The sequence below is a fragment of the Lissotriton vulgaris genome, chromosome 1_1, assembly GCF_964263255.1.
Source record: "Lissotriton vulgaris chromosome 1_1, aLisVul1.2, whole genome shotgun sequence".
Classification (NCBI taxonomy): Eukaryota; Metazoa; Chordata; class Amphibia; order Caudata; family Salamandridae; genus Lissotriton; species Lissotriton vulgaris.
In genome coordinates, this window is record NC_141685.1 from 1,815,895,587 (window position 1) to 1,815,921,984 (window position 26,398).

General features: G+C 49.0%; 1 protein-coding gene across 1 annotated transcript in view; it reads left to right on the plus strand.

Moving 5' to 3' along the window:
• Nucleotides 1-26,178, plus strand: part of LOC147751267 (putative tetratricopeptide repeat protein 41) — a 496,241-nt gene extending 470,063 nt beyond the window's left edge. Inside the window, exons 14-15 of the mRNA XM_086919170.1 lie at nt 24,082-24,208; nt 24,297-26,178. Coding sequence (XP_086775296.1) covers nt 24,082-24,208; nt 24,297-24,954 — 785 coding nt within the window. The 3' untranslated portion in view covers nt 24,955-26,178. The remainder of the gene's footprint in view (nt 1-24,081; nt 24,209-24,296) is intronic.
• The last annotated feature ends 220 nt before the right edge of the window (nt 26,179-26,398 follow it).

Genomic DNA, 26,398 nt, shown 5'->3' on the forward strand with positions numbered 1-26,398 from the left:
CCCAGTTTCGGGCTTATCCTCCCAAACAGCGAGTCCGGGGTATTCGGGCTATGATTCCGATGTTTCAGCCTCTATCCCGGGTTTTGGTGAGATGACTCTGAGGCTGCTGGGCCTCATGGCCTCATGCACCTGCTGGTCTATCATGCCTGGTGGTACATGCGGGATCTGCAGTGGGATATGAAGTTCCAGTAGGCACAGCATCAGGAGAATTTTTCCGATTGCGTCCAGATCTCGGAGGGCACTGCTCACCAACTGCAGTGGTGGCTATCGAACTAGGATTGGGTCGACGGCAGAACCTTCTCCCTTCTCCACCAAGAGTTCACTGTAGTGACAGATTTGTCACTCCTGGGATGGGGCGGCCACATGGGAGAGACGGAGGTCAGAGGCCTCTGGACCTCCAGGCGATTTGTCTTGCCCTGAAAGCTTTCCTTCCTTCTGTTAAGTGAAGAGTAGAGCAGGTGTTCACAGACAACACCACCGCCATGTGGTACTGCAACAACAGGGTGGGATCATGGACCCTCTGTCAAGAGGCCCTTCACCTCTGGACATGGCTGAAACATCAGGGCATGTCCCTGGTGGTTCAACACCTGGCAGGTTCCCTGAAGGCCAGGGTGGACAAACTCAGCTTTCGGTGCATGGTGGATCACGAATTGCGTCTTCACTCAGAGGTGGTGCAAGGTCTCTTTCAGCAGTGGGGAGAGCCTTGGTTTGATCTGTTGGCCACCGAAGACAACCTGCCTTGTCAGCAGTTCTGTGCATTGGAATTTCCAAGGTGGCACTTGCTCAGCAACACTTTTTGTTGCGAGGGGAGTTGCTTTCTTCTATACCCCTTTCCGCCTAAACCGCTTCTGTCCAGAGTGCTGAAGAAGATCAAACATGACCGGGCCCAAGTCATTCTTGTGGCTCTGTGTTGGACACGAAGAGTCTGGTATCCCGAGCTCTTGTACATGGCCATCGATCCTCCAATCAGACTGCCTCCTCAGGAGGATCTTGTCGCAGCAGCAGGGGACGGTCCTCCACCCGAACCTGTCCAGCCTCCACCTCCTTGTATGGGAATTGAGCGGAGACAGTTGACAGCTTTTGACCTTCCTCTCGAAGTCTGTAATGTCCTCTTGGCAGCCTGGCGTTCCTCCACTAAAACGGTATACGCCTGCAGATGAAACAAATTTGTGGCACGGTGCACAGCAAAGGCTGTGGATCCCCTTTCTGCTTCTCTTTCAGAGGTTCTTCTCTTCCTTCTTTCTTTAGCCCAGCAGGGATCAGATCTGGGCACCTTTAAAGGCTATCTTTCGGCCGTTTTGGACTTCCTTTGCCTTTCATTTCAACCTTCTCTTTTCAAGTCTCCTATTGTAAATAGGTTTCTATAGGGCATTACTCATCACTTTCCTCCTATTCCTTTCGTAATGCCTCAGTGGGACTTGAATCTGGTTCTGACTTACCTGATGTGTGGTCCCTTTGAGCCATTATATACTTGTCCTCTCAGACTTTTGACTCTGTCAACTGCCTTTCTGATTGCCATCACCTCTGCTCACAGGGTGAGTGGGCTTCAGGCTCTTTCTTCTAAGCCTCCCTTCCTTGCTGTTCATCCGTACAAGGTTATCCTCAGAACTCGGCCTTCTTTTCTCCCCAAAGTGATTACTTCTTTCCACACGGACAGACCTTCACTTTGCTCACCTTCTTCCCGCCTAGGAATCCTTCTAAAGAGGAAGAAAGACTCCGCCGTCTAGATCTAAAATATGCGCTATTCTTTTATTTGGATCATACAAATCAATTCCGGGTGGATGATCAACTCTTTGTTGGCTATGTGGGTGCCAAAAAAGGTTAGGCCGTGCAGAAGCGAACCATCTCTCGGTGAGCTGTTCTTTGCATCAAAATATGCTATTCCTTGGCAAACAAGGAACCTCCAGTAGGATTGTGCACCCACTCCACTTGGGCGACGGAAGCCACTACTGCTTTTGGACACGGAGTCCCTCTCACTGACATCTGCCAGACAGCCACGTGGGCATCCCTGCACACGTTCACTAGGCATTATTGCCTGGATACTCCGGAGAGACGGCTTCTTTGGCCGTTCAGTTCTCCAGGACTTCCTGGTGAGAACTTGGTTTGCAGACCCACCTCCGGGGTTGGTATTGCTGGGGTATCTATTCTAAGGTAAGGCATCTATAACTAATAGTCTCTTTCAGATGAACAAGTTACTTACCTTCAGTAACAATATATCTGTAAGTGATATATATTAGTTATAGATTCCTTATCGCCCTACACATGCTCACCGTTCTGCGAACCGACTTCTAGTGTGAGGGAATCCCTTTCCAGGCCCTAGTTTTGTGCACCAGTGGTCAGTGTCTTGCATGGCTATGCACTTCTGGAGTGGAATGTTGTGTAAAAGACTGACATCAGCGTGCAGGGGCGGTGTCTAAGTAGATACTGTGATGTCATCCTGGTGATCACGATGCCGACGACGGACGAGTGGTCGACCGATGCCACCTTCAGACGCGCAAGAGTACTGCTATGAAATAAATTCTCCGGATCCAGTCTGACGCCTGGGGGTAATTCTAAGGTAAGGAATCTATAACTAATATATGCCTCCTACAAATATATCATTACCGAAGGTATGTAACATGTTCAATACGTTGGAAACATAATAACGGGACCTGAGTAGCTAACCAGAGCTGCGAGCATTCCGCATAACTATAAAAAAAAGTGTGTCTACCTCTTACATTCTCTCACTGTTCACACTGCCACGCAGTGCGTCACATAACATAACCGAACCTCAGTGGTCTTGAGATGAAAACATTTCCCACACAGGATCAAAACAAAAATAACATCTTTCCAACCAATCAACCTGCACTAGGTAGCTTGTTGGTTGTGTGGGCAAGCGCTTTAGCGCCCCTCATAGGGATAGCTAGCACTATAAAAACACTATCATAAAATACAATCCATGTTAATATATTGAATCTTGAGTTGAAGTTCATTTGAGCCAAAAACCTGAAAATAGGACATATATCCAGAAGTCAGTTGCCCAAATCCCACCATCAAGCCGCGTCACGATCCAAAGAGCAAGAAGTCCATCCACACTGGATACATGACACCAACCACCACATTTCAGACCTAGACCTATAGACCTTAGCAGACACTGAAACCCGCCTCTAGAAAAAACAATGTCATCCCTTCTGCCATTCTAAAGTCAGCAACTGCAAACCAACTCTTGCAAAGATAAACTCGGCCTCCAACTCGCGGAAGAAAAAGCAAAATGAATCTATTCTAGATGGCACTCTCAGTCTACAGCCTGCATGCAGAAGCATGAAAAACGAACATCATCTTACCAAGAGTGCCCATGAAGGCTAGCAAATCCAGGCCTGGCCAGACCAGCCTTTAACAGATGTTAGAAATGCTGCAAAACCCTCTGAAAGCCCCTAAGAATATCTCAAATACAGTGAACCTATGCGCTCTAATTGAAGTCATTGTGCCAGAGACGCCTGGTAATCTTACACTTTATGTTACTCTGTTTACTTGATCGATATTGGAGGTGTCCAGGTGCCGCTACACTGCATAAATCATCGTGGGTTGCCTCATATTACAGGGAAAATCAAACGAGGTTACAATGACATCCTGTTTAACATTATAAATCTGATGTGGTTGGCTTCCTACGTCAGATCCAGTGGTACATCCATACAGCCTTTAGATCCTGGTACATAGCAAAGTCAACCCCTGCCAATAACTTTACTAATATTGGTACAAACGTATTCTAGTCGGCCTAAAGAGTTGTGCGCTGCAGACTCCTTACCAATTGAGCAAAGGCAACAAAGCAAAGTAATGTGTCCATAAAGAGAAGTTTTGAACAGGTTTCTTTGTCTAACGAGCATCCGACAGCCTCTCAGAACTACTGTGACAGACCTGGCTTCAGCATTTTAGACCTTCTGCAGGCACACTACTATTTTTAGGTCTTGCTCTCGAAACCTATTGTCGTGGAGTTGCCTCTCAAGGGAGACAGACCGGCATGCGTGCCGATTTCACATCGTGGACGCGCAGGGCAAGCCCCCCGGAGCCGTGCACAACTCCTGTCTCAGATTGCCAGGAAGTCAGCCTCTGTCAGTCGTGCGCACACACACACACACACACACACCCACTGCATACACACACGCTCACACACACACGCGCACACACACCCCCCAACCTACTCACGGGCTCACACACGCACACACACACAGTCACACACGCGCATCCACAAACTCAGTCACACACGCGCATCCACACACTCGAAGCGCCCATCTCCTGTCTCGCTAGCCTGATGCACCAAGAAACAGTGTTTACACGTCCCCCTACTCACCGGGCTGATTCAGGACTCCCCCGCTGCTCTCCAGGACGGTCTTTCCTCCTCAGGTGTGTAGGGTCAGCGCCTCAGGCTCGGCAGCAGGCGCGGCTCTCCATGAGCACGGGAGCCCCGCTAGCTCACACACCGCAAATCTTACGGCTGGCTTCACGGGCACAGGAGCGCGGGGTAGGCTCCCGTCTGCTTCCTGTTTGCGGCCCGCCTCGCCTCAGGTTCAGCTCCTTTTCTCGATGACGAGTTTCCTAGACGTCCGATGTGCACGCATATGGAAATGCGCACAGCGTGACATTGAGTGTGCGCCCGTACAGCTGAGGTGCACGATCACGACGTTATCCTTTGCTTGTTACGCAGCATGTTACCCTGCGACCTACGCCTTCCTGTTTCTTCCAGAATCTCAAAACATAAACAAATGTCCCGAATGTTTCCCTCAGAATGGTGCCAACTCTACGTCACACCTCCTCACCCATAGTTGCAGTTCCTCATCCATAGTCGCAGATTGTTTTGTATATCTCAGGTATCTAATCCAATCTTGCTTGGGGCCTTGTGTAAACCCTTGCCAACTATTACGGCAGCTAGCAGGGCAGAGAGCTTCTTCCTGCCAATAACGGTAGGAAAGACGAGTTGTAAATGCGGTCACGAGTACCTTCTGTTAGGCAAATTGTCTGTATAGTTGTGCTGCTGCAAAGATCTGCAATTTGGCAGCACACAGATGGGACATCGCTCCCCCGGCTCACTCATCGCAGATCGATGCCAAGTAGAGCAACATCGCCTTGAAGCTACCCCCACCCGGTGGAATTAAACCCGATCCTGTAGTTCCAACTGAGACTGCCCGGACCCCAACCAGCCATTAGACGATACAATTCGTCCCAACAGGCGAGTCACAGCAACTCAGCCACCTTTAACACCTGGGGTCTCAGCCCGTTCACTCGGGCGGTTGTATTTTATCATGCCAGGCAGGCAAATGTTGTTAATGTCAGTCCTGATGACGGTCCCATGTAATTAGAGCATAAGGGATCGAAATGTCGACTTCTCACAGTGCTTTCACAACCTAACTATTGTGTTTAATCCTGTTGTGTCTAGCACTTCTTTGGCATTACTTTAATTTGACACTGATTTAAAAGTGGCCAACAATGCTCGTTTTTTGCCTGTAAAACGTTCCCGTATTTGTTGTTTTTGTTTTTCCTTAAGTATGGTACAGGATTGTGCCTTACAACCATTTGTCCAACGTGTTTGCATTGATTAAAATAAATATCCTGTCCGGCTGGCCAGTGAAAAATATAGTCTCCTATCATGGCCTATATTTCATCCTCCTCTTGATCTTCATAAGCTAAGGACCTTTTGCCCACATGCATCAAAGTCAATTGCATTCGCAAACGGTGCGAATCGCAATTTTCGGCCGTTTGCGAATGCAATTGACTAATTTGGAATGCATCATGCATTTCGCAATTTTAGGAATCGCAACCATGTTGCGATTTCTAAAATTGTGATTGCATTTAAGAAATCGCAATTTCAGATTTCTTAAATGCAATGCATGATTATTTTTAAATTGCGAATTCGCACTGTGGAAGGGGTAAATTAGCATGAAGTTGAACTTCATGCTAATTTCCGAAAAAGTTTCAAACATGCACTAGTTGCATATTTGAAAGTTTTAATTTACACACACACATGTCCTTGGTTCATGTGTGTGTGTAAATTGCACTTAAAGTTAAATTTCAGGGGTGCAGGGAGGGGTTCTTTGGACCCCCCTGCACCCTTGAAATTGCATTCACATTTTGCGAATCGCAATTTGAAATTCGCAAAATGTGAATGCCTTCCCATTCATTCCTATGGGCCTTTTGGCCCATAGGAATCAATCGGAAGGGTTTTCCTTAGTTGTGATTCGCTAATTGTGAATCGCAATTAAGGAAAAATACCGAATCGCAAAAAATATTGCGATTTTTTAATGCATAGCATTTTGCGGTTTCTTAATTGCGTTTCCTTAATTTTTGCAATTAAGAAATCGCAAAATGTTACAATGATGCATGTGGGCCTTTGTCTTTGATAGCGCTGCAAAGATCTCAGCATAATAACCCATTGCCACCCTGGGAATGACGACAGAAGGATCTTCTATATTAGGCTCCAGGTGGAGCACGTTTCAGCCACGCGCACGCTGAGGTAACAAGCACACTTCCAGTCATCTGTCATTCTTCAGCGCTTGGCCAACTGACAAAATAGATTACAGAGCTCCGAAATGTTCTCCCACTGGCTCCAGCTGGGGTGTACTACTAATTCCATGCTAAGACCAGTCTACATGCATAATTTGCATACTTACATAATTAACACGAACTAATTAACATGTTTTATCTATTTAACCCTGGTCTCTAATTAATTCAAGTTCATTGTTAAGTAAGCGTGCTAGCATGTTATTTTAGTGGGTTAGTTGATATCTTTGGCAGGCCAGGGAATTCAATTTTTTTTCGTTTAAGGGCATATGTACCCGATTCTGATTAGATAAAATGCCAAAATCAGCACACAATTAGCCGTAAAAGTCGCATCTACCCAATGAAAATAAGTCGATGATAAACTAATGATTAAAACAGACATGTATAAGTATAACATAGTGCATATTTGTTAGACCTTGCATCTTTTGGCGTGTTTCCCCTGTCTTTTGCTTTCTGACCTCCCAGTTTTGACTCGTTTTTAGGTCTCGACCTCTGCCAATGTTCTTGCGCATTGCAGTTGTCGGGACATATAGAGGCGGAACAGTAAAGCTGACCAAGAGGGCTATGGCAGGCAGATTACGCTGAGTGCATGTGCCCGTGCACGCGCTTGCTGCCATTTGCTCCTCGAGCCGCCTGCATCATCGCATCGGACCTGCCACAGCAATGCGGAGAGCTTCACAATTCAAAGGAATGCTCTCCCCCGCCCCCCTCTGTGCAATGCCTCGCTCCCATTTGCTCCCCGTCTCTCCGTGCTTACTGCAATGTCTCCCCCCCCATAGCGCTGTTTTTGACGCTTCTGACTTCAAAGGCTAACGCTCCCCACCCCCCCACCCTCCCCGCCACAGCAATGCAGAGGGCTTGTTTCAGAAAGTCGGTGTGCTCGATGCTGTAGTGTTATAGGTGACCATTGGTCTCCCTGACGGGGTTTTTCAAGCACTATGGCATCAAAACTATTTCTCTTGATGCAAGCACTTACATTCATTGCATACATTGCTTTCGCATGAGCATGAATCAACAAAAAGCACTTTTAAATTATTTTGCTTTACGAGGTGAGGAATGGGATGCTCGGGCAATTATGTGCATTATGCATACTTGGTTGTCATGCAGGCTTGCAACCTTTGTTTGTTGAGATGTTCGAGATGGTGCATGGGTACATGGAAAGTATGCATAGATGTGATAATAAGAGGAGCTGTAATGCTGTGAGTTTTGTGGTGTGAGACATGGTGGTTCTAGCCCATATCTCATTAGAAAGTTACCAGGCCCAAATCAGGGTAGGCAGGTGATGCCCTTCTCTACACCCACCCACTTGTCTCAGGCATCTAGACGAGTCACACAGATTGAATTGGTGAGTAAGTTGGACTGAATTTTCCTTGGCTGTGATTGGCTTCATCGTGGCAGCCAGGTTACGTGGCCTACTGTGATCTGAGCCGCAGGCTAATTGGTGGCAAGGCTTCCTCGTGTGCCATGTATCTCTCATCTTCCTCCTCTAACTCTCTCGTCATGTATCTCACATTCACTGTCTCGTGCACAAACTTTAACAGTCTCTCATTCATTGTATCTCGCATTGAGTTTCTCCACAGCCTTCCTATCCTTATCTCTGTGTCTCTCTCTCTTCATGCATCTCACATTCTGAACGTTCCTCTCGTCATGCAATCTCACTAGTTTCTTTCTCTCTCTCACCCTTGCTCTCATAACGTATCATAATCCTAGTCTCTCTTGCCTTCTTCGGTCTCGTTATCCTTGTATTTCACACTCAGTGACTCTCCCTCCTTACACGCTCTTTCTGTTCAGTGGCCTTCATCCATGGCCTCATGTTCAAATCTCAGGTCGCGCTACAGGTGCAATTTTTGTGCAGCATCTGCAAATTATTTGTGTGCAGAGGTAGATGTAAAAAATTATCACAGCACCCTCACTCACCCTCACACCCTCACTCACCCTTACCCACCCTTTCACCCTCACCCACCCTCTCACCCTCACACACCTTCACACACCCCTCACCCTCACACCCCCCCACCCTCATACCCCCTCGCACCCCCATACACCCACACCCACCCTCACACCTCCTCACCCTCACGCACCCTCACACACCCTCACCTCCCTCACCCTCACAACCCTCTCATCCTCACTCACCCTCACCCGCTCACCCTTACAACCCTCTCACCCTCACCCCCTCACCCCCCCACACACCCTCACCCTCACACACCCTCTCACCCTCTCACCCTCACACACCCTCACACCCTCACTCACCCTCACTCACCCCCTTCATCCTCACAACCCTCTCACCCTCACTCACCCTCACCCCTCACACCCCACACACCCTCACATCCCCTCACCCTCACACTGCCTCTCCCTGTCATCCTCAGACACCTCTTCACCCTCACACCCCCTCACTCTCACGTCCCTTTACCCTCACACCCCCTCATCCTCACCCTCACACACTCTCTCACCCTCACACACCCTCACCCTCACACACCCTCACATCTCCTCACCCTCCCTCACTCCCTCACACCCCCTCATCCTCACCCTCACCCTCACACCCCCTCATCCTCACCCTCACACACCCTCTCACTCACCCTCACCCACCCTCTCACTCTCTCATCCACCCTCACCCACCCTCTCACCCTCACCCTCACACCCCCTCACCCTCACACACCTTCACCCACCCCCTCACCCTCACACACCCTCTCACTCACCCTCTCTCCCTCACACACCCTCTCACCCTCACACACCCTCTCACCCTCACACACCCTCCCACCCTCTCACCCACCCTCGCTCTCCCACACACACCCTCACCCTCACCATCCCTCTCCCTCACATGCCCTCACCCTCACACTCCCTCTCCCTCACACCCCCTCACCCTCACCCACTCACACCCCCTCACCCTCACCCACTCACACCCCCTCACCCTTACACACCCTCACTCACACACCCACACCCTCACCCTCACACACACCCTCACTCTCACACACACCCTCACTCTCACACACCCTCACACTCACACACCCTCACCCTCACCCACCCTCACCCTCTCACACACCCTCACCCTCTCACATACCCTCACCACTCTACCACTCTACCGCCCTCACTCTACCGCCCTCACTCTACCGCCCTCACTCTATCGCCCTCACTCTACCGCCCTCACTCTACCACTCTACCGCCCTTACTCTACCACTCTAACCGCCCTCACTCTACCACTCTACCGCCCTCACTCTACTCCTGTGCTGATCTGCTGCTCTCTTCCACCGCCTCCTTCTTTAACTCCCTGTTCTGTTCTCCCATGCTGATCTGCTGCTCTCTTCCACCCCACCCTTTCTCCAACTCCCTGTTCTCTTCTCCCATGCTGATCTGCTGTTCCCTTCCACCGCCTCCTTCTCTAACTCCCTGTTCTCTTCTCCTGTGCTGATCTGCTGCTCTATTCCACCCGCCTCCTTCTTTAACTCCCTGTTCTCTTCTGCTGTGCTGATCTGCCGCTCTCTTCCACATACATCCTTCTGTAACTGCACACACACATACATACAACCACGCACACTCACACATACAACCACACACTCATACAACCACACAAACACACACAACCACATACACACAACCACACACACAACCCCACACACAAACATCACCACACACAAACATCACCCCACACACAATCACACATCACCCCACACATCACCCCACACATCACCCCACATGCACAACCACACGCACAGCCACACACTCAACCACACACTCAACAACACTCACAACCACACACTCAACCACAAACACAACCACAAACAATGCGTCCCCCTGATGGATTACTTCGCTGTTTAACCAAATATCTCTTCCACATATTAAATAAACTCAAATGTCAACCTTTATATCTTTTTTATTTGTTTTTGTCATTGAAATTTCATGTATTAGTTCAATAGGATATTTTCTTTAACAACTTCCCAAAGCAACATAGCAATATATGATCATCATTCCTCAAGGCACGGGGGCGTGGCTTAGGCGCCGACCGGGATGGCTGTGTGAGCCTGCAGCTCCGTGCCGAGTCCCACCAAATATCCTGAAATTCTGCCTTTAGTGCCCTTGGAGGCACGTATCTGCTAGGTGAGGTGCTGTTAGGTCGGAGGGGAGAGTTTGGACTCCAGCGGGACCTTAATTACGGCGAGCGGACCGGACCTCGGAGATCGGAGGCGCCGGACTGCAGACAAAGGGAAAATGGTGGCGCGCGGAGCTCGGAGGCACTGAGAGCTGTGTCCTTGCTCTGCGCTGAATCATCGGAGGCTGCCTAGCGGAGTGAACGGAGCGGGGACTGGACAGGGGCTACATGCGGTGAGGAACAGTGGGACTATTGGCACCCCACGACACGGGGAGTGCGGCGCCCCTCCCCCTCCCGTTTCCTCGCTCCCCGACGAGAGGGCTCGGAGGACAACGGGCTGCTCCTGGGCAGAGACATAGGCGTCTGGTTGTGGCTTCTTGCCCAAGGGGCCGGTGGGGCTGCACTGCAGGGGGCCTGCCACGGAGAGATCAGCCGCCCGAAGGTGAGGAGCAGCGAAGGGGTGGAGGCCTGCGCAACGGCCGCGAGAGAGTGCCTGGACCTGGGCCCTTCCGGTCCTTGTGCCCCCACAAGAGCGACTGGAGCTGGTGGGATCATCCTGGGTGCCCATTTGGAGCCCGCGTGGTGCGGAGACTGGGCGAGCGAGGTGGGAGAGCCGAGACGGCGGCCCTGGTGCCTGCGGGGTGCTGGTTGGAGCAGCGGGCGTGATCGGCCCTGGATAACACCCGACCGCCCTTCTGGCGGAGTATTGAGGGTTTACTATCCTGGACTCCCTGTTAACTTCTCTTCTCCAGAGCTGATCTGCTTCTCTCTTCCACCCGCCTCCTTCTTTAACTCCCTGTTCTTTTCTCTTGTGCTGATCTGCTGCTCTCTTTCACCCGCTTCCTTCTTTAACTCCCTGTTCTCTTCTCCTGCACTGATCAGCTGCTCTCTTCCACCCCACCACCTTCTTTAACTCCCTGTTCTCTTCTCTTCTCCTGTGCTGATCTGCTGCTCTCTTCCACCGCCTCCTTCTTTAACTCCCTGTTCTGTTCTCCCATGCTGATCTGCTGCTCTCTTCCACCCCACCCTTTCTCCAACTCCCTGTTCTCTTCTCCCATGCTGATCTGCTGTTCCCTTCCACCGCCTCCTTCTCTAACTCCCTGTTCTCTTCTCCTGTGCTGATCTGCTGCTCTATTCCACCCGCCTCCTTCTTTAACTCCCTGTTCTCTTCTGCTGTGCTGATCTGCCGCTCTCTTCCACATACATCCTTCTGTAACTGCACACACACATACATACAACCACGCACACTCACACATACAACCACACACTCATACAACCACACAAACACACACAACCACATACACACAACCACACACACAACCCCACACACAAACATCACCACACACAAACATCACCCCACACACAATCACACATCACCCCACACATCACCCCACACATCACCCCACATGCACAACCACACGCACAGCCACACACTCAACCACACACTCAACAACACTCACAACCACACACTCAACCACAAACACAACCACAAACACAACCACACACACAACCACACACACACAACCACACACACAGCCACACAAACAACCACACACCCAACCACACACACACTACCACACACACACAATCACACACACAATCACACATACACAGAACCACATACACACACAACCACACACACAGCCACACATACACCACACACACAACCATACACACACACAACCACACACAACCACACACACAACCACACACAACCACACACATACAACCACACACAACCACACACACACAACCACACACACACACACAACCACACACACACACAACCACACACACACACACAACCACACACATCTATCTATCGCCCTCACTCTATCTATCTAACTATCGCCCTCACTCTATATCTGTTCTATCTATCTATCTATCTATCTATCTATCTATCTATCTATCTATCTATCTATCTATCTATCTATCTATCTATCGCCCTCACTCTATCTATCGCCCTCACTCTATCTATCTATCGCCCTCACTCCATCTATCGCCCTCACTCTATCTATCGCCCTCACTCTATCTATTGCCCTCTCTATAACTATCGCCCTCATTCTATCTATCGCCCTCACTCTATCGCCCTCACACTATCTATCGCCCTCACGCTATCTATCTATCGCCCTCACGCTATCTATCTATCGCCCTCATGCTATCTATCGCCCTCACTCTATCGCCCTCACGCTATCTATCGCCCTCACTCTATCTATCTATCGCCCTCACTCTATCTTTCGCCCTCACTCTATCTATCTTTCGCCCGCCCTCTAGCTATCTATCGTACTCACTCTATCTATCTATCGCACCACCACAGCATCACTCAGGGGCACCACAGCATCAATCAGGGGCACCACAACATCACTATGCGCTACCGCAGCATCACTGAACGCCACAGCATCACTCTTCGCCACAACAACATCACTCAGCGCCACCACAGTATCAATCGGTGCAACCATTCAACGACAACTGGTTCAAATATTTTCTCTCAATGTTTCAAGCTTTATTACAAATGTCACAAAAAATGTTAATATTTCACTTCTGTTCATGGATTTTCGTCACAATAAAATACACTGAACATAATCTTCACAAAAGTTATTTACAAAAGTTTAAGCTATTGCCATTATAAATTACAATAACTTTTATTTAAGTATTAATTATTTAAAAAAATTAAAAGCCATTGTTATTTGTAATATCAATACATCTAGGTCACGTAAATACAAAACATGTTGCATTACAAATGCTATAGGTGTCACATTTCCAAAAGATAAAAGTATTGGCATTGTAAATGACAAAGCTATTAATTTCGCTATTTTCAAAACCAACACATGAATAAAAAATGTGTCATTTACAAGACCAATAGCTCAAACTTTCCTAATGCGAGACCTATTGCATTGCAAATGCTTGTTTTGGAATGCTTCTATACCTGATATTGTCATAATCTAATTGCAAGATCCATTATACCAGAGGCAGGCAATTCCTATGCCACCCATTCTCAGAAATGCTCCCCATTACAAGGGAATTATAAATAGTTCTGTTACCATGTCCATGCCCAAGATAACACCATAGCTGCAAAGTAACTCTTGGACTGCAACATCTGCACCAGAGTCTCTGGTAAGTTGGGTGGAAACACAATCTACTGCCCCCTCTATTCCAGAGCTACCTGGGCACCTGACTTCATACAACTGCCTGGTTTCCCGCCACCCAGCTGGAATCTCAGGATTATGCCTGTCCTACATGGTGCTTCTTGGGATATGCAGTGCTCAGTGATGAATTACCATAGCAGAAAACAAACTGTCCCCTGTATCTCCCACCTCATGTCAGTACAAGGCTTGCGTTGGTCATGCATCTCTAGCGGAGGAAGCTGGTATCTCCCACCAGCTTGCCCAAGAATTGAGTGAACTGAATTTCTTCCAACGTTAAAAAAGACAGATTTAAGCACATCCGGCGCAAAACTAATCATAGCATAGTAGTTAGCATTGCAAAATCTATATGTGGGACATTCATAGAGTTTTCATTGAAGCCCAAAAATGCCCTCATGCCAAATAAATAAATCCGATGTAAAATCCAGGAAATGTCCAACCCAGACATTGCCTAAAGTAGGAAAAGGTTCTGGAGGTTACCACCCCCAGAAGTGTTTGAAATGTCCTGCCTTCTTGCCCTGGCCCAAGATTGTCTGGGGACGCAAATGACTAATGACAAACCTTCTGTGAGTGTGCTCAGGTAGAGGCTTTGTGATGTGCAAGTGTGGTAGGTGACAGCACCACCCGGTGTGAAGCTCATCCTGCCAACATCTATTCTCCCTTTGTCTGCCTGTCAAGGAGCAATACTCAAAGGCCAACTGCCATGTGTCCAAGGAAACAGGCTGTTGGCACCAAATGCTTAGGACAAGAAAATGCCAGCTTGGTAAAAGTCAATACCAGCACTCAGCCCTCCTGGCGTCGTGTCTCCCTCCGCACTCTCAATGCGTCCCCCTGATGGATTACTTCGCTGTTTAACCAAATATCTCTTCCACATATTAAATAAACTCAAATGTCAACCTTTATATCTTTTTTATTTGTTTTTGTCATTGAAATTTCATGTATTAGTTCAATAGGATATTTTCTTTAACAACTTCCCAAAGCAACATAGCAATATATGATCATCATTCCTCAAGGCACGGGGGCGTGGCTTAGGCGCCGACCGGGATGGCTGTGTGAGCCTGCAGCTCCGTGCCGAGTCCCACCAAATATCCTGAAATTCTGCCTTTAGTGCCCTTGGAGGCACGTATCTGCTAGGTGAGGTGCTGTTAGGTCGGAGGGGAGAGTTTGGACTCCAGCGGGACCTTAATTACGGCGAGCGGACCGGACCTCGGAGATCGGAGGCGCCGGACTGCAGACAAAGGGAAAATGGTGGCGCGCGGAGCTCGGAGGCACTGAGAGCTGTGTCCTTGCTCTGCGCTGAATCATCGGAGGCTGCCTAGCGGAGTGAACGGAGCGGGGACTGGACAGGGGCTACATGCGGTGAGGAACAGCGGGACTATTGGCACCCCACGACACGGGGAGTGCGGCGCCCCTCCCCCTCCCGTTTCCTCGCTCCCCGACGAGAGGGCTCGGAGGACAACGGGCTGCTCCTGGGCAGAGACATAGGCGTCTGGTGGTGGCTTCTTGCCCAAGGGGCCGGTGGGGCTGCACTGCAGGGGGCCTGCCACGGAGAGATCAGCCGCCCGAAGGTGAGGAGCAGCGAAGGGGTGGAGGCCTGCGCAACGGCCGCGAGAGAGTGCCTGGACCTGGGCCCTTCCGGTCCTTGTGCCCCCACAAGAGCGACTGGAGCTGGTGGGATCATCCTGGGTGCCCATTTGGAGCCCGCGTGGTGCGGAGACTGGGCGAGCGAGGTGGGAGAGCCGAGACGGCGGCCCTGGTGCCTGCGGGGTGCTGGTTGGAGCAGCGGGCGTGATCGGCCCTGGATAACACCCGACCGCCCTTCTGGCGGAGTATTGAGGGTTTACTATCCTGGACGTGCAGAGCGCTGGTGGCCCCAGGCGACACCCGGCCATAGCCCAGCGAGAATGAGCTGCGAGCAGAAGGACACCTAAGAGTGCTGTGGGGGCATGATGGGGCGGTGATTTTGGTTGCCGAACACTGTATACTTCGTGATTAAGTGACCAGAGAAGGGATCCGGGACCAAAGGGCCTGTGCTGTGAATGCGGTGACCTGGAGTGGCCCTCATCAGCGTCTCGAGTGCGCTGCGTATCGCGCCAAAGATGGCTGCTCAGGGCGATGCCCCGAATGCGCAACAGGGGCGAGAAGATGCGATCGCTCTGGCCCAGGAAGGCAGTAATCCTGCCCCACAGGAAGCCTCACTGCAAGAACAAAGGCTGAACCAGCGCCTTGACACCATCCTGGAGGCGATCACTGCGACAAAGGAATCGCTGCACCAGGATATTGCGCAGGTAGCTACGGGACTGGGACTACTGAGGGCGGACCACGCCAAATTCTCGGATAGAGTGAAAACGAATGAACAACTGCTCCAGGAACTGAAACCGGCGGTGGTGACTGCAGAACATAAATTGACGAATATCCTCGACCGTCTGGCGATTCTGGAGCGACGAGCGGAGGATGCGGAAAGTCGCAACCGGAGGAATAACGTGAGGGTAGTAGGCCTTCCAGAAAAAATTGAAAAAGGGGACGCTGTGTCCTACATGGAGAACTGGTTCAAGACAGTGGTGGCGCCGGAGGGGTTGTCTCCCTTCTTCTCCCTGGAAAGAGCGCACAGGGTTCCCGCCAGACCGCCCCTGGAGGGCCGACCACCTCGGCCGATGGTGGTCAAATTGCTGCACTATAAGGACCGCGACCTGTTGATACAGAGGGCACGATCCCAGGGCCCCTTCCAAGTGGACAACAGCAAGGTCACAGTCTTTCCGGACTACACTCAGGAAGTTCAGAGAAGTAGAGCATCCTTTTTGTCAGTGAAAAAGGAACTGAGAGAGGAAGGGATCCAATAGTCTTTGCTCTTTCCTGCGAAACTGAGAGTGATCATTGACGATAGGACCCATTCTTTCTGACTCCTGATGAGGCTTGGTCGTGGCTTGAACTGTATCGTGCAGGGACTGATCGTGCACACAAAAGCGGGAGGGAGCGGCCTAAACCGGTACGGATCAGAAAATCACAGCGTATCCGCTCCCGGAACAAGCTTAAAAAGGCCGAGCGAGAGGCGCAAATGGTAGCGGACAGGAGGGGAGCGCTGGCTGCGACGGCGAACATCACAGGTTCACAACAGGAGAGGACATCTGGAGGGTCAGAATCAGAGGAGGAGGGGGAGAAGTCTGGAGGCGACGACTCAGAAGCGGGGAGTGTAAAGGGACCGGCGGTCACACCGCAAACCTCAGATGGTGTGTTCAATGAGTGAGGCTTGAGAACGCTGGACAATCCTGAGGTATCTGCTGGCACAGACTCTCCGGACATTTATTGGACTACCAGGTATGGGGCTGCACAAGCAGTATGGGACCATGGGCGTAGGGTTGGGGCTCCGCCTACCCCTGGTCGGCACTCCATCGACCTCTCGAGGCCCTTAAGGCCTTCTGTGGTGGCGACCACAGGTTAGAACAATGTGTGGGGTGTTGGTGGTTTGGAACGGGGCTGAAGCTGGGTTATTAGGTCCTGTCCTGGGGAGAGGGGTTTGGGGTGTTGTTTAGGATGTTTTGAAGGGGATATACAACTGCTGCAGTGCGGGGAAGAATTGTTGCCTAGTGCCATTGTGCGGAACGGTACATCATGGGGACGTTACCTAATTTGAAATGTATCACATGGAATGTCCGAGGACTACGTACAATGGTGAAACGTCATAAAGTGCATGCCTACTTAGTGAGGCGGGGTGTACAGATAGCAATGCTTCAGGAAACCCATTTATCCAAGAAAGAGTGCGGGGCATTACAGAAGAGGTGGCGAGGGCAGGTTTTTGGCACGACATACTCAGCTTTCGCCAGAGGGGTGCTGATTTGGATAAGAGTGGGCACGCCGTTCCAAATGACGAGTCAGCGAATTGATCCTGAGGGCAGATATGTAGCGGTTGAGGGGCGGCTTTGCGGCAGAGAGGTGTTCCTGTGCAATATATATGCCCCCAACTCTGATCAGGCCCACTTCTTTGAGGGTTTATCAAGCTCGCTGGCCTACTTCTTGGCGGGCCCTCTCTTGCTAGCAGGAGATTTTAATTCAATCACAGATGTGCAGCTGGATGGGTCGCATCCGCCATTGGTTGATTCCCCGGTGCGCAGGCTAGCGACCCACAGGAAGGAATGGCAGGAGAGGTGGGGATTGATAGATGTGTGGAGGGAACAGCATCCTGAGATCAGGGATTACTCCTACTTTTCCACACTTCATGACTTGCATGTTAGACTGGATTCTGTGCTGTGCAGTGGCCCCCTAGCGGCGGTAGTAACTCAGTCTGAATATTTAGCCAGGACCATTTCGGATCATAACCCTTTATTGATATCAATGCAGTGGCAGCAGGCGAGATCGGCGGTTCCATCATGGCGGCTGCGGCCTGATACACTGGGAGATCTGGTGTTTAGTGACACGGTTCGACAGGGTATTGACTGTTATTTTGAGGAGAATGTTGAGAGAGCTGGAACAACGAAGGCCTGAGCGGCCGGACTTGCAGGAACAACTGATGCGGGCTAAAGAAGCGGTGGCGACTGAGACGGAGCGGCTGCGGTGCTATGATTATAAGTCGTATGTTACTAAGGTGCATGAGGAACGTGATAAAGTGGGTACGCTCTTGGCCAAACTAGCTGACCCAGAGCCTAGGGGGTGCCTGGTCGTGATTATACGAAAGGAAGATGGGGAAGTGGTCTATTCTCAATCAGCAGTACTGGCGCGATTTCAATCCTATTACACGGGCCTGTATGAAAGCCACCTAGAGGCGGAGGTCTCGGAGATAGGCGAATACCTGGATCCGATTCCGCTACCGGTGTTGGATAGCGAAGAGGCGAAAGAACTGGGGGGTCCCATAACATTGACAGAGATAAGAGGGGCGATTAAACATATGGCACGAAATAAAACCCCTGGGGTGGACGGGCTACCGGTAGAATTTTATGCCAAATTTGTTGATATCTTAGCGCCTAGATTGCTGGTGGTGTACTCGGAAGCGAAGAGGATGGGGTGATTGCCTGAATCAATGAGGGAGGCACTGGTGGTACTGCTGCTGAAGCCGGGCAGAGATGCATTGGACGTGACATCTTATCGCCCATTGTCTATGTTGACAGTGGATTACAAGATTTTGAGTCGCATCCTAGCCGCCAGGTTGCTGCCGCACATGACCACATTGGTACATAGGGATCAGGCGGGATTTATCCCGACTAGGAACACCTCGATGAACATACGTCGTCTGATCCGCATCATGGATGGTGCTGGGGCGTCGGATCTTGACCCTGTGGTATTGGCGGTTGATATCGAAAAGGCTTTTGATAGCCTCAAGTGGGAATATCTGGATGGAGTATTGCTGAAATTTGGGGTAGGTGAAGGCTTTCGGAGATGGACGAGGGTGCTTTATTCGTCGGCGAAGGCGCGAGTACGGCTGGGGCCTATTGTGTCTTCGGCCTACCCAGTGTGTAGGGGGACGAGGCAGGGCTGCTCATTATCCCCTCTGCTGTTCGCTTTAGCGGTGGAGCCATTGGCAGCGCAGGCGCGGTCGGGCACCATGTACAATGGGATAGCGCAGGGGCCGGAGTCACACTACATATCGCTGTATGCCGATGATTTGTTATTGTATCTAGCGGACCCAGTGCAATCGCTGGAGGGAGCAGTGGATATGCTGGGTAGATTTGGGCAACTATCAGGCCTCAGGGTGAACTGGACCAAGACCTGTGTATTTCCTTTGCGGAAAGGTGCGCCCAGTCCACCGCTGACGAGAGAGGTGGTGTGGGAGTCCTCCAGTTTCACCTACCTGGGGGTGCGCATTTATCATGAGGCTGTGGACCTCTTGGAAGGGAACGTGGGGCGGTGTATTCGTGGGCTGAAGGGCTGCATGTAATTTTGGGCCTCCCTTCCGTTGTCAGTATTAGGACGAGTGGCATTGTTGAAGATGGTGGCACTCCCGCGGCTGCTCTACTATTTCCGGACGCTACCGATATGGATCCCGCAGCGGATTTTTAAAGATCTGAAGACACTGGTGATTGGCTTCCTTTGGGGACATGGGCGGCGCAGGGTGGCATTGGGCACCCTGACTAGACCTAAGTCTGAGGGGGGTGGCCGTTCCTGACTTTGAATTATACTACCTGGCGGCACAACTTCAGATATTGACGCAAAATGTTGCCAGAGAATTCAGGGGCCCTGAGCATGACCGGGGGCTAGGCATCCAGAGGTGTGTATTGTCATACATAATAATGCAACAGAAACTAGACGTGAGAGAGCTTACGATAGAAGAAAGAACGCTTAAACTATGTTGGCATAGGAGCTTAAAAAGAGCAAAAAGAGACCGCCCATATGCGCCGGAGATACCGCTGGGAATGCTGACCGCGCTGCCTCATGGGGGCGATTGGTCCCAATTATTGGCATGGGAGGAGCTGGGCCTGCAGGTAGTGGGGGATCTGTATGTTGATGGAACATTGGCCCCCTATCAGACGCTACAAGAACAATTTGGTCTACCGGATGGGACTTTCCTGCTGCATGCAGCGGTGGTGGCAGCGATGCAGAGATATTGGAGGAAAGGGTTGGAGGAGCCAGAGGTGACCATAACATGCCAATATGTGGTGATGGCGGCGGGCACTGTTAAAGCGGTGACTTGTCTCCATACTCGACTGCGGAGTGAGGGACTGGAGCCACTGCTGGCATTGAAGTCGCGGTGGGAGGTCAGCGTCGGCAAGCCCATACCGGACACGGTTTGGAGCCAAGTGTTGCGAAGGACGTGGAAGGGAACGAGGAATGCGCGGTTCCAACTGGTGCATTTTTTCATTATCCATAGGGCGTACATGACACCGGAGAGAGTGAGACGGTATTTCCAGGTGCTCGATGCGGTGTGCCCGAGATGCTTGGAGCCCGAGGTAGATCTGGATCATATGCTATGGAACTGCCCGAAATTAGGGGCGTACTGGCAGGCGGTGGGGGAACTCCTGAATGCAGTCACGGATAGGGAGGTGGACTTTGATATGGCAGCGTGTCTGCTCCTCTGGTTTCCCCATACCAAGAGGACAAAAATTACTAGTAAATTTATAGACCTAGGTATCATGCTGGCTCAAAGAGAGATAACTTGGCACTGGAAGGCTAAGGATGGTCCGTCAGTGAGAAGATGGATGAGTGAGCTGTTGAAGTGGTCAAACTGCGAAAGTGTTATCAGAATGCGGCAGGCCACTGGGACTGGCAATGAGAAGTGTTTGGAGTTGGCTAGGGCATGGGAGATGGTGGTCCAGGCATTGCGTGATTATATGACGGAGGATGAAGAGGAAGAGCTGGGATAGTTGGGTTCCATGTGGATTACACGATGGTGAATGGATCCTATAGGGGGTGTACTCTGGTGTTTGCAAGGCTTATCAGTACCCAAATCAGCAGCAGTTGTGGGGGGGGAGGAAGAGGGGGGGATGTTCTTGGTAGGGTAGTTAGGCACCAAGTCGTAGTTCAGAGGAATCAACTGGGCCTGTTAGGATATGGTCGAGAGCTGATGTTGGCGCCCAGGGAGTATTCTGGGTTCTGATGGTGCAAGGGGGGGGTGGGCTTTTGGGGGTAAAAGCAGATACAACATGATGTAACCGACCGGACGCCCGAGCAGGGCATACACTGAGACATCACCTGGAGCACAGTACTTTTGGCGCGCCGCCCAGCCTCCGGGATGTGGGCTAAATGGCTGTGTAGTGTATTTGCTTTACTTTCAACTTCGGGATGTCATAAGTGTAATGGTTGGTCTAATTTTGAGGACATGTCTCTAACTCTGCAATAAAAACAAATTTAAAAAAAAAAAAAAAAAATCATTCCTCAAGGCATTGCGGACTATATAGTCCTTCATCAAGAGGTACATTTCTATGGAATAACAAAAAAATAATGCTGACTTGCTACCATCATAACATCACATCAATGTCTATCAATGGTCCACCACCTGTAATGTATGTGTTTTACCCTTATTTCTGAGATGGCTGAATTTAATAATCCATCATATAGCTCATTCTCCATTTCTTGTTAAAATCGCAACTTGTGAAAGTTAGTTGTGCCTCTATGAAAACTCTGAGCCAATCTCCCCGCTCTCCAGAGACCAGATTAATCTGAAAAAGTATGTCCCATGTTGAGGCTGTTTGAAGTAACGAAGTGTACTCCCTATATTGTGCATCATTCTCCATAAGGAGACTAATTTGTTTAAATCGGTCAATCCTAATCACCCGTGCTTATGTGTCCTGACAAAACTACACATACAGTCCATAATTTCCCTTGTGTACACACGACCAGTCATTTCTCATGCAACATACAATTTTTATTCAGTGTGCGTGACCCCTGCTCATTACGTTATATCACATGTGTAGTTGCCCGGTGTATAATATACTTCAGTATGATGGTAACATACATGCTGTGCCCGTAATGAGTGCATCGAATCATGCAAATTCCCCTCATTAGTCACGAGCACAAAATCCTGGTAACCACAGATCTCCCAAAGTGTAACAATGTATAACTAGCGCTTATTGATCCCACAGTGATGATGATGTTTGGATTGCTGTCAGTGTAAAAGTGACATTTTCAGAATTGTGACTGAAAATCCAACGTTACCATTAAAGAGGGTTTTAAATTACAATCCTTTAGACACTAAACTCAACATTCTCACCTGTTTCCAATTAAAAGTTAGCCCTTATTAAATGTAGCAAGGTAACCCAATGGTATCCTATGCGAAAGGTAGGCCTTTCAGTTGTGAAAAACTAATTTAAGAGTTTTTCACTACCTGGACATGTAAAACTTAAAAGTACATTTCCAACTTTTTAAAAACACCCCACCCTGTATTATAACGCTGTTTATGGTTTACCCTAGGGTTGACTTATGTGTTTTAAAAAGGAAGGTCTAGGCCTGGCAAAATGGGTATTTTGCCGGGTTGAGATGCCAGTTTAAAACTGCACACACGGGCTACATTGGCAGGCCTGAGACAAAGTGGGTGGCAAAATCAGTGTTGTAGGCCCACTGGTAGCATTTAATTTACAGGCCCTCTGTACATGTAGTAAGACTTTACTAGGGACTTACAGGTAAATTAAATGTACAGATAAATTAAATGTGCTATTTAGGTGCAAGCCAATTTTACCATGTTTAAAGGAGGGAGCACAAACACTTTATCACTGGTTAGCAGTGGTAAAGTGCAGAGTCTGAAGGTCAACAAAAACGAGATCAGCAAAAATGGAGTAGTAAGGCAAAAGGTTTTGAGGGAAGGCCACTCTAAAGCTTACAGGTCTAACGGAAATAATGAGGTACAAACAAACAAAAACACTGGCACTGAAGGGAACTACCTTGTGTGTGGATGTGCTTCTTGTGAAAGGGCAAAATGCAGTCACTCAAAAGTGAAGTTAGCCAGTGGCTGAACTAGGCTGACCTATTGCCCAATGGTGTATGATGTAGTGGATGGTAGCTAAATGTGAATGACCCAAGTACAGACCAATGGATGAAAGGAGATGCGCGACCAAACCTTTTGTGTAAGTATATTATACATATAAGTTTAGTAAAATCAAAAAGACTTTGTTAACGCTAGACCTAAAAAAGAAATCTGATTACACATGGCCACCTGTTCTGCTATGGCTATCCATGATAGCATATCCTCTAAACCGAATGTCCTGGAAAGGTCTGACAGCTAGTCTATACAAGAACATATATGGAGACTGCACATCCCTCCCATGCGCCATCTAGAAGTTGGACCTAATAGGCCAGTGTTCAATCATTCGGCAACTACACTGCCCCGGGGAACAGTTTCCTTATAGAGACACAGCTGTGAAGTTCTAGGACAGACCTCCCATTGAAGGAGAACCTGAAGCAACTACCGATTGGTTGCCCTGAGTAAGATTGCTACTACTTTAGGTATCTTAAAGAGTTGATGTACTGCCACAACTTCAGTCACCACAACCTATCGAGTACGCATACATGTCATAGTGACCTATTTGATGCTTTACATAACCCGCAAATATACCCTCTTTTGCGCTCCTTGACTGCTGCTGGCGCACGTTTGCCTTTTGCAGTTGCTAATTTTATTTTACAACATCGCACTCGGTGCATTAGTGCTGAAATGGTTAAAACTGAATAGGCCTGTAGTTTGGCTATACAACACTTTATAAGAGGGCTGGTTATTGTCGCTCTGGAGAAGAGGTCCAGCAAAGTGACTAAAAGAAAATTGCTCATTTTAAATAAAATGACAAGATTATTTTAACGCTTTGGCACTGTGTTTACTGAGAATAAGCTGAAGAACACTACAATTAAAGCATTTATAGAATGCGTTCCTAATGGGCTCTTCTGTTCTCAAGTGCCCTGTTTTATTTCTGACAGGAAAGCTATTACAAGACCCCTCGAGGCCCCAAGCTAAAGACGAAGCTCGAGAATGTCTGCAGAAGTCGCTGGATTTAAGGATTTGCCACCTGGGCCCGGATCACCCATGGACTCTGGACGTCCAGTGGTAAGTTGAAAGGTTCTGTGGCCCTGGTATGAGCTCTTCGTTGACATCAGCCTACAGCCTGAGGTGACATCTGTGTTCCTTTATTTAGTCTGCTGAAAGAGATGAAGATGGAGGGGACAGGCAGTGGGCAGCGGATTGGATCTGCGAGGCAGGCTGAACGGCGAAGGCCTGAGACATCCAAGTACAGAAGCAGACCCCAGAGTACTCCGAGCTCAGGGTCTCCGGCTATCTCCTGTGCTCAGAAACATCAAGGACCCGAGAGGAAGCCATGCATTGAACTGGTGACTCCACCCCATGGGGCATGGGATAACTTTCAAGGACAAAGCTCCAGAATGTCAGAAAAAGAACCTTTTCCCAGGTTGACACAGCTTGCTCTCAGTGGTGCTGAATCCCTAGGTGCCAAAGAGAGCATGCTTTCCGAAATACCCTCCAAAGAAACTCTGTCAAGGTCTTCTGTGTCTCCTGTGAGTCAAGTCTGCTGGTCAGCACTGACCTCCGCTTCCAGGAGATGCGTTGCTCTTAGGCCCAGCAGCTCTTTTGAAAGTTCCCTCTCAGGCCCTCACAGTACCGTTGAATCCCTGTGCCCCACCAGCAGATCAGAGCTAGGGTCAAGTAGACATATTGTTTTACACAAATCTGCTTGGTATCACGTACCAGGACGTTATCCAACCCCTCTTTGTCCCCTGCCACCCAAAAGACATCAAAGACGCAAAGTGTCCCCGCATCACAGGGAGCTGATTGGGTAAAGGCCTAGGCCCCGATTAGTAGTTGGTTGGAATTTTCCAACCCAGTGTCATTCCCCTTTTGTACAGGAATCATAATTCCGAGTAGGGTGATATTTACTACATTCATTTATCTCATCCTTTGTCAATCCTGCTGGAATTAACAGCGGGAAAATCGACAGTAAGCCTCAGGATTTCAGTGCAGTAAGCACCAAAATGTGCATGCTATTCCCCCAAAATTCCTAATGTGGTATTTATCGCACCCAACAAATGTACCCTAGGGTATCATTAACTAATGGGTTTGATACATAGCACTTTCATTTCAACAAACCCAGAATCAGGGCCTTAGAGGGGAAGTAATTACAAAGTGGGGTCTGCATGTGACACATTCTTATTTAGGTAGCACCGTTCAGTTCCAGTACCCTGGGTGTTTTACAGGGATCACAAGCAGTGAACCAAAGCTAGGTGGCCCAAGCCAAAATACCAAGGACGGATTAGTGACCTCAAATGTCCAGTCTATGAGAGTTCATTTGTTACAAAAGTATACTATAGTGGGTGGTAACGTGATTGCATTACAGGCAGTTCATGGGTACATGCATGTGTTCATCTCCTCCCACACACCTATGTATTTTTCGAATTGATTTATACATGCGCATTCCCAATTTTGAGAGCCAAAACATGCAGTGCAAAATGATCATCACCCATAAAATAGCATATTTTTGTGGAGTTTTCATAGGTTTGCTAATGTACTTCATACATGTCACTCAGAACCTAAACCATATGTTGCGTAGAAAGGATCGATAGATGCCCCCGCCTATGAGTTTTGTCAAGGGGAAACATAATTATGAATACAAATAATGTACAGTAGAACTGATATTTTTTGCTAACCCTTCATAAGCATAAATATGCATAGTGTGCACTGTGCAATACAAGTGTTATCAAATGAGCACAGATCAACAATGAACTTTAATACCTTATACCTGTACATGTGATGTACACATAACCAATCCTTACATTACCCATGACTCACACTAATATGTACCTTGGCTCACCGACAAGCTCAGGCTGCAAAATCAAACCGCCGCCTTGTTGAACGCAAGTGGAGGTCTGAATACGACTCCAAAGATAAAGATAACTATAAACGGTCTATACGTACCTATAGAGAAATGATCTTTAAGGAAAAAGCTCAGTATTTTACCACTAAAATTAAAACTAAAAAAATACAGCAAAGGAACTGTCCTTAACAGTTACAAAACTCTCTAAACTTCCTGAGAATAAAAATACTATGACTAATCAAGCATTCTGCAATTCGCTTGCTACCGTTTTCCAAGATAAAGTCAAATCCGTTTACAATACCTTGACTGCCAATAAAGAACCCACATCCCACCTGCAGTTAGGACCAGAGGTAGTAATTTAGGTCCTATGGAACAATCTGGGGTTCCAGACCAGGATGATGCTTTACTAAAAC